Below are 9,575 nucleotides of genomic sequence, written 5' to 3'. Positions count from 1 at the left end.
GGTAATTGCAGGTCTGAGGCAAGCCAGAGCACAATGAAACAAAATTTATTACTCTTCTAAGGTAACAGAGGGGGAGGGAAGAAGAGATGGCAGGGCATGGAAGGAGGAAGGTATGCCAGACCAAGGGAAAAGGAAGGGGCAAAGGAAAGAGGAGATGCCATATGAAACAGAGAGAGAGAGAGAGAGAGAGAGAGAGAGAGAGAGAGAGCAGACACTGGATGGAAAGAGAAGAGAGGGCAGTGAATGGAAGAGGCAAGACAGAGGGTGAATAATAGATAGAGTAGATAGAAGGGTTAGAGAGAGGGAGACAAACAATGAATGGAAGTGTGGGGGAGAGGAGGGACAGCTGCTGAATGGAAGTCTGAGGGATAAGGGGAGCAGACTTGGAAGGCAGTGGGGAGGAGAAAGAAAAATGGGCACATGTGAGGGAAGAGGATAGAGTTAGAAATAAAGATAGACAGACAGGGGGCCAGGGAGAAAGACAGAAAAGAATTACAAACAGCGTCCAAGGAGAGAGAGACAAATAAAACAACAACAACAGACAGACAGACATTACTCTAGCACCCATTAATGTAACAGGCTGGGGGGGGGGGGTAACAGGAAGGGAGCCCTACTGCTGGACAGGGGAAGCAGAGAACAGGTGCTGTTGGGCAGGGGGAAGGTAAAATGAAGGGAGAAGGGTTGGACAGTCGAGGAAAGAGAGACACAGAAAGAAAGACAGACAGCAGGAGGGAGAGAGACAGAAAGAGAGACAGACAGAAAGCAGCCAAGGAGAGAAAATGAAAAAAAGAAACACAAAGACACAGATCTATTCTAGCACCCGTTAATGTAACGGGCCTAAAGACTAGTTATAATAATAATAACTTTATTCTTTTATACCGCCATAACAAAAAGTTATAGACGGTTTACACTAAAAAGAGCTGGACAATCGACGAAATACAATAATACAGTAAAAAATACAAATATTTATAAAATAGAATTTCAATAATAAAACTCACTAAGTAATAACTTATCGAACAAAGTGGTCTTAATTTCCAAAAACTGCAATAGGTTAACATAGCTTGCTGACTACATTTACCTAACCAAGATTGTTGCCTACCAGCTTGAAATGCTAGGGTCCTATCTAAGAAGGTCTTATATCTACACCCATTAATTTCTGGATATGGGCCTCTTAGATTGTAAATCGTCTTGAACCTGTACTGGATAAGTGCAACACATAAATTCAGATTAGATTAAAAACTGAAGATGGCAGGTAAATTTTGAGAAGGCTTCTTCAGTTTTGTATTACAGATTTTAGCTCAACCCATTCTGCACATAGATCTATATACACAACATAATAACTGTAAAAAACAAAACAAGACTGAATTTTGTGATTTAAAATATTAACAGTGTTGGAATATGCCTGGTACAGTCTTTTTAATCAAGTATCTGCAAATGACTTCCAAATTAATTTCTTAATTAAAAAGAAAAAAACCCAACAACCACACACACAATTAAAAGGTAGCCAATTTTATTCAAATTAGCATGTACGATGGAACTTAGAGGACTTGATCTTTTTCTCACAAAAAAAGGAACATAATATGAAATATGATCTTTTTTAGGTGGACATGAACTTGTCTTCAGAATCTCAATAAAAGCCAGAGTCTTGAGCAGCCCAGTGTGGTGCCTAAAAAAAAAAAAAAAAAAAAAATTAAAGATAGATCAAGGTTTTAATATTTTAAATGTACAAGTGTATACTTATCTTATGAAGATTAACAAATTTCACTTTGTTATCAGTATAGCCATTTCTTTAGCCTAAATTTCCCTTGTCCTCACATATAAATTTAGTAAGGTGACTAGCTAGGTAACCTCATCATAAAGGGATATGATCAAAAGTTATGAGTTTACTGTTCCTAACTGTGGCGTCATGGGATCAATTCCTCTAAGAGTCAGAGGTCTGTCTACAAGTTAAGATAATGTAAGGAAAAACCAGGAAGGTCCTTTATCACACAGGATTAGCTAAAAAAATTTTCACAGTAAGCAGTGAAACAGAAAACATTTCACTATTACTAGTATCAAAATAAAAAAGGATGGCTCTTTAAAATTTAATTGCTAAAATCACTACCTCTAAATGGATTACAATATTCACCTACAGCAGGGGTGTCAAAGTTTCTCCTTGAGGCCCGCAATCCAGTTGGGTTTTCAGGATTTCTCCAATGAATATGCATGAGATCTATTTGCATACACTGCTTTCAATGCATATTCATTGGGGAAATCCTGAAAACCCAACTGGATTGCGGCCCTCAAGGAGGGACTTTGAGATCCCTGACCTACAGCAATGCTTAAAAAAAAAATAAATAATAAGGTGGGAACCATCTATGAAACAGCATAGAACTTAATGGTATTGTGGTATATAAACTGTTATTATTATTATCTATATTTGCAACCCTAATGATCTGAAGCAGACCTTAGAGTGCATAATTACTGCAATAGCAAAAATTAAAATTCAATGACCTCTTGATGTTGCAAGTGTGCTGCATTCTAGTAGTCATGTTAGTCCTAAAGAAACTCAGGTTGTGTGCAGGACCGACATAAGGTATTTCCAAAGTTATTTCTTACAAAAGTATTTGAATGCCCATACACCTGATCTTCAGTGATGATCATATAGGCTATTCTCTTATTACCTTAAGTGATACCTTACTCTAAAGACCTACGAGGGAGAAATTTTCAGAGAGACACTTTGGGCTCCTTTTATGAAGCCGCGCTAGCGGTTTTAGGGCACGTAGCTTTTTAGCGCATGCTAAACCCGCACTATGCGGCTAGAACTAACACCAGCTCAATGCTGGCGTTAGCGTCTAGCGTGGCCGGCAGTGTAGACAGATTTGAAAATTGTCCTCAAAATCTATAAACACTCAATTATTAATTTTTTTTAACCTTGAGCACATGAATCTCTTACCAAGGTTTTAAAAATTTAAACATTTATTTTGCTAGAATTATTACATGTACATACAGACCTCTGGAAAACAATGCAGGGCCTTTTCTTCAACTGTGAACAAGAGACATACTATACAATGTACTTTTGAATAAATGTTATGCTGGTATGATAAGTATCACAAAATGTACACTACTAAATGGACTGAGTGGCAGCCAATTTGTAACATAATTGTATTAAAAAAAGTTATTTTGCTTTATACAGCACAATTCTAATTATAATCAACATTCACTCTAAAGGAGGTTGTTACATGCAGTACTACTTGCTCATAACTGCTGCTTGGCTCATACTGAATTTGTGTTGCAGGTACATTAGACAGAATGTGAGTCCACAGGACAGATAAGGAAAATGCTTGAAGTACATGTATGTAAACCGCTTGGAAAGTAGTTGTAAAACTACAAGTCCCAGTCCCTTATCTATCAAGAACAGCATGAGCTTCTATTCAGTGTAAGCAAAGCAACAACAGTGAAAGAACTGCAACAGTCTAGAGTCAGAAAAGAATGGTAGTACAGCAGGTATGAAGAGACCCTTGCTGCAAATAAAACATCGAGAGGGGTGTGTGTGAGGTATTATTAAATTCAGAGGATTAACAAAGCCATCATAAAAATTGGGGCTATATCACTCAATGTTTATGGTTTATTAAAATTTGCTAAAACTGCCTTCATCACAAAAGTTAAAAAAAAAATAGGAAAGAAATGCCATTTATCTATCTATTAGTTTTATAACTCTACCTAGCAAGAGCCTTAATCAAAGTTGCTACCGAAAAAAAAAAAATCACAATAAATGCAATTAACAGATTGAGTATCTCATACAAACAACAAGACCATCTCCAGACCCTCAAAAATGCACACAATGGACTCTTCACATCCAGCCCAAATACCTCTCCTTCAAAGGATAGCAAAGCTCCCATCATATATCACCTGCCTGTCTACACAGGAAAGTTTTTGGGCCTTTCCAGAACTTCAAATACTGCTCCAAATTGAGGGAAGATAATAAGGGGGGGGGGGGGGGGAGGCACTCTCTACTTATACAACATAGTGAATAATGGCTCTCTTACTTTTTCTACAAATTTCTGGCCTCTACAGGTCTCTGCCACACCTCCCCTCTACCATTCTTTCAAACTGAAGGATAATTTTTTGGTCTTCCCTCATATGGAACTTTTGCCTCCATTATCTTTGTTGCTCTTTGTTAGAGGCTTTAATACCGTGTGTTCAGCATTCACTATTTCCTTGAACAGCCCTGGCTTCATTCTTCATGTGTAGTAGCTACTATGTTAATGCATGTCAATAGTAATAAGGTCCCACTGTATAAAATTGAATGTGCAGTGAACTAATGTGCATAAATTATGTTAATGCCCACCAATAGTAATAAGGTCCCACTGTATAAAATTGAATGTGCAGTGAACTAATGTGCATAAATTATGTTAATGCCCACAACACTGACTATACGTTTTAGCAACTATACCTGTATATCTTTCAGAGCTGGGATGGTTAGAATAGAATGGTGTTCAAACTTTATACACAGACATAAAACAAAGATTGATACAGATTTACACACAGGCGGTTCCTTCTAAACTGTGCACATGTGTGCAAACACAGGCGCACAGTCCTAGCAAATGTGCACACAACTTTTGCTGGCTTTGTGAATATAGGCTATACCACACACATCAAAGTTAGGCTGAAAACTTGCGTACAAAGGCCTGATTCTATAAATGCACCTAGCTCAGCAGTGCCTAGACAGGGTTCCAGAAAAATCATAATACAGAATAGTTTCAAGTTTTATTAGTGCTTGATAAATCGCTTATTGAATATCTAAGCGATGTACAATTCAAATAAAATAGAAAGACAAATACAATGACTTTAAATAAAAACATACTGGGTTAACATACATGAGTCGTGAGGATTGGGGGGGGAAGTTATAATATGTTTCTAGAAGAAAAAATACATTAAAGGGAAAATAACTCAAGGAGGGGGAAAAAAAATTGTAGGATGTCAAGCCTAGGGACAAAAAATTCTAAGTCTGGGGGTCATATATTAAAAGCATCCTTGAAAAGATAAGTTTTTAAAGTTCTTTTAAAAGAAATGAGGTCCTTTATGTCTCTTATGTACTGGGGCATAGAGTTCCACAAAAGAGGGGCAATAATTGAAAACATGTCTTGTCTTCTGGTTCCAATACTCATTGATTGGGCTAACCACAAACATAATTTATCATTTGGACCATCACAATTCCGTTATCCTTTTCTCTTTGGATTTATCGGCAGCGTTTGACACTATTGATCACACTCTACTCCTAGATAGGTTAAAATCTATTGGTGTCTGTGACCAAATTTTACAGTGGTTTACTTCCTTCTTGTCTGATCGACAATATATGGTACACTTCAATAACACAATTTCAAAATCTTTTCTCTTAATTATGGTATTCCCCAAGGTTCTATACTATCTCCGCTACTGTTCAATATCTTTCTTTCACCCTTACTAAGCCTATGCCAATCTCTAAGCTTTACTACTCATCCTTTAAATCCAGAAAATTCAGAAGAGATATCAGATTAACAAAAAACTAGAGATAATCAAAAACTGGCTTAACTCTAACAGACTATCACTAAATATTAAAAAAATAAAGGCTTTACTCTTCCCATGGAAACAAGGGATAAAGTTGAGTACTCCCTTCACCATTAACAATATTCATATCGATTTAGTTTCATCATTAAAAATACTTGGGGTTATCATCGACGATAATTTTTCTTATCATGAGCATGTAAGTAACATTATTAAATTTTGTTATCATCGATTATGTATGATTCGTTCTATTTCCAAGTTTCTGGAACCAAAATCCCTGAATATTCTTATACACTCACTTGTCATTGCCAAGCTGGACTATTGTAATTCGTTACTATTAAAAATTACTCAAAAAGAAAAGAAATGTTTACAGATAATTCAAAACCTTGCCGTTAAAACTTATTCACAACGGTAAAAAATATGATCATGTAACTCCTTTCCTGGTCGATTCACACTGGCTTCCCATTAACCACCGCATTACTTTTAAAATTCTACTCCTAGTATTTAAAACCTTATCTTCGAGCGAACCGTAATTTATAAATAGGATGCTTATTCCGTATAACACATCCCGCTCTCTTCGTTCTACGGCCCAAGGACTACTCACAGTCCCTTCCTTAAAAGTTATTGGCACTAGACGTCATGATATGTTTTCAATAGTGGCCCCCCAGGTCTGGAACTCCCTACCCCAATACATAAGAGATGAAAAAGACATTAGCCGTTTTAAAAATAATTTAAATACTTTTTTGTTTAAAGACGCTTTTAACCTCTGAATGGAATGTATACAGTACAGTAGACTCCCTACCAAAAATTAAAAAACAAAAGAAAGAAAAATGGATAACCTTCCTTATGTTTTTTTCCCTCTATAGTTCTTTTCCTTCTTCAAAATTATTAATTTTGTAACTTTACCCCATTACCGTATTTTCACGCATATAACGCGCGCGTTATACGCGTTTTTACCTACCGCGCATACCCCTCGCGCGTTATATGCGTGAGCGCGGTATACCAAAGTTTTAAAACATAGTTCCCACCCCGCCCGACGCCCGATTCACCCCCCCAGCAGGACCGCTCGCACCCCCCCCCCCGAACGACCCGCTCGCACGCGCTCCCACCCGCACCCGCATCCACGATCGGAGCAAGAGGGAGCCCAAGCCCTCTTGCCCGGCCGACTCCCCGACGTCCGATACATCCCCCCCCCCCGGCAGGACCACTCGCACCCCCACCCCGAACGACCGCCGACTTCCCGGCAATATCGGGCCAGAAGGGAGCCCAAACCCTCCTGGCCACGGCGACCCCCTAACCCCACCCCGCACTACATTACGGGCAGGAGGGATCCCAGGCCCTCCTGCCCTCGACGCAAACCCCCCTCCCCCCCAAGAACCTCCGACCGCCCCCCAGCCGACCCGCGATCCCCCCGGCGACCCCCACGACCCCCCCCCCCCCCTCCCCCGTACCTTTAGTAGTTGGCCGGACAGACGGGAGCCAAACCCGCCTGTCCGGCAGGCAGCCAACGAAGGAATGAGGCCGGATTGGCCCATCCATCCTAAAGCTCCGCCTACTAGTGGGGCCTAAGGCGCGTGGGCCAATCAGAATAGGCCCTGGAGCCTTAGGTCCCACCTGGGGGCGCGGCCTGAGGCATGTGCCTCAGGCCGCGCCCCCAGGTGGGACCTAAGGCTCCAGGGCCTATTCTGATTGGCCCACGCGCCTTAGGCCCCACCAGTAGGCGGAGCTTTAGGATGGATGGGCCAATCTGGCCTCATTCCTTCGTTGGCTGCCTGCCGGACAGGCGGGTTTGGCTCCCGTCTGTCCGGCCAACTACTAAAGGTACGGGGAAGGGGGGTGGGGGGGTCGTGGGGGTCGCCAGGGGGATCGCGGGTCGGCTGGGGGGCGGTCGGAGGTTCTTGGGGGGGAGGGGGGTTTGCGTCGAGGGCAGGAGGGCCTGGGATCCCTCCTGCCCGTAATGTAGTGCGGGGTGGGGTTAGGGGGTCGCCGTGGCCAGGAGGGTTTGGGCTCCCTTCTGGCCCAACTACCAAAGGTACGGGGAAGGGGGGTGGGGGGGTCGTGGGGGTCGCCAGGGGGATCGCAGGTCGGCTGGGGGGCGGTCGGAGGTTCTTGGGGGGGAGGGGGGTTTGCGTCGAGGGCAGGAGGGCCTGGGATCCCTCCTGCCCGTAATGTAGTGCGGGGTGGGGTTAGGGGGTCGCCGTGGCCAGGAGGATTTGGGCTCCCTCCTGGCCCGATATTGTTGGGGAGTCGGCGGTCCTTCGGGGGGGGGGGGGGGGGGAGGTATCGGACGTCGGGGGGGGGCACCGGGCTTTCAGGATGGGGACAGACCTTCAAGGGGGGACAGTGCACGGAAGTCAGGGGGGGTGAACGGAGAGTCGGGACAGCGCACGGAAAGTCAGGGCGGGCGAAAGGAGCGTCGGGCAGCATGCGCGGTATACCCGTGAGCGCGGTATATCAAAGTTTTTGTGCAAATCATCGTGATTTCTGCGCGCTATATTCGTGTGCGCGTTTTATACGGGTGCGTGTTATTTGCGTGAAAATACGGTACTCTCTTCGTATTCAGTCCTGTCTGTTTGTCTGTTCGTCCAACCCCTTCTTTTTTTTAGCTAAATTTTTAAATTGTATGTTGGATGTTTACTTTGGATTTTACTGTAATTCGCTTAGTAAATTATGAATAAGCGATTCATCAAATGTCTAATAAACTTGAAACTTGATTTCTGCATGATAATGGAAAACACCATTAAAAGCCAATTAAATAAAGTTCCACATGGCACCTACTTGAAAAGTAGGTATGGTTTGGGAGTGGAAAGCACTAGATTAAAAAAAAAAAAAAAAAAAAAACCCGTAAAAAAACAGACAGGTTGCTATCACAGCCATTATAGTAGTGATTTTTAAAAAGCGAGTCATTCTCCAAAATAACGCACATGCAAATGAGGTTGGCAGACAGTAGTGAAGACTCGCTAAATTTGCATGTGCCCTTCACTGGTTATAGTGATGGACACATGCGCAAAATAAATGAACAAACCCAACAACCTCTAAACACAACAACAGCGGGAGAGATGCCTAATCTCTCCCAATACCCAACACTCCTTCCCCCAGCAGCGGGAGAGATGCCCAGTGTCTCCTGCCACTTCACTTTCAACTCTCTTGCTTATACTTTGAACTCATCTTTAGATGAGCAAATACATCTTAAAAGCAAGAACTGAGAGAAAGGTAGTCTGTTTTTTAAAGGCGTTGGGTGAAAACTCGTAGTGCAAAAAAGCAATGTTACTTACCGTAACAGTTGTTATCCAGGGACAGCAGGCAGCTATTCTCACTAGTGGGTGATGTCATCAGACAGAGCCCCGGTACGGACGTCTCACAAGCACGTGTTGCTTGTAGAAACTTAAAAGTTTCTAGATGCCCGCACCGCGCATGCGCCGGTGCCTTCCTACCCGGAGATCCGGGCGTGTCTCCTCAGTTCAGGTAGCTAGCCTGAGAAGCCAACCCAGGGGAGGTGGGTGGGACGTGAGAATAGCTGCCTGCTGTCCCTGGATAACAACTGTTACGGTAAGTAACATTGCTTTATCCCAGGACAAGCAGGCAGGTATTCTCACTAGTGGGTGACCTCCAAGCTAACCTCAGTGGGATGGAGGGGGAGTTGGCGACTTAAGAGAATAAATTTTTCAATACTGTTTGGCCAAACTGTCCATCCCGTCTGGAGAGGGTATCCAGACAATAATGTGAGGTGAATGTGTGAACCGAGGACCAGGTGGCAGCCTTGCAAATTTCCTCGATTGGTGTTGATCTGAGGAATGCTACTGAGGCTGCCATTGCTCTGACCTTATGGGCTGTGACCTTACAAGGAAGTGATAATCCAGCCTGGGCATAGCAGAAAGAGATACAAGCCGCCATCCAATTAGAGATGGTGCGCTTTGATACGGGTCTTCCCAACTTGTTAGGATCGAAGGAGACAAAAAGTTGAGGAGTGGTTCTGTGTGGCTTGGTGCGATCCAGGTAGAAAGCCAAGGCACGTTTACAGTCTAGAGTGTGAAGGGCCGATTCTCCGT

At 42.9% G+C, this 9,575-nt stretch overlaps 1 protein-coding gene across 1 annotated transcript in view; it reads right to left on the bottom strand.

Annotated features, from left to right (window-relative positions):
* Nucleotides 1-1,488: 1,488 nt before the first annotated feature.
* Nucleotides 1,489-9,575, bottom strand: part of EIF3E (eukaryotic translation initiation factor 3 subunit E) — a 174,322-nt gene continuing 166,235 nt past the window's right edge. Inside the window, exon 13 of the mRNA XM_033934790.1 lies at nucleotides 1,489-1,666. Within this exon, the coding sequence (XP_033790681.1) occupies nucleotides 1,628-1,666 (39 nt within the window). The 3' untranslated portion in view covers nucleotides 1,489-1,627. The remainder of the gene's footprint in view (nucleotides 1,667-9,575) is intronic.

Source organism: Geotrypetes seraphini, chromosome 2 (assembly GCF_902459505.1).
Source record: "Geotrypetes seraphini chromosome 2, aGeoSer1.1, whole genome shotgun sequence".
Classification (NCBI taxonomy): Eukaryota; Metazoa; Chordata; class Amphibia; order Gymnophiona; family Dermophiidae; genus Geotrypetes; species Geotrypetes seraphini.
This window is presented reverse-complemented; position numbering and strand designations above follow the sequence as displayed.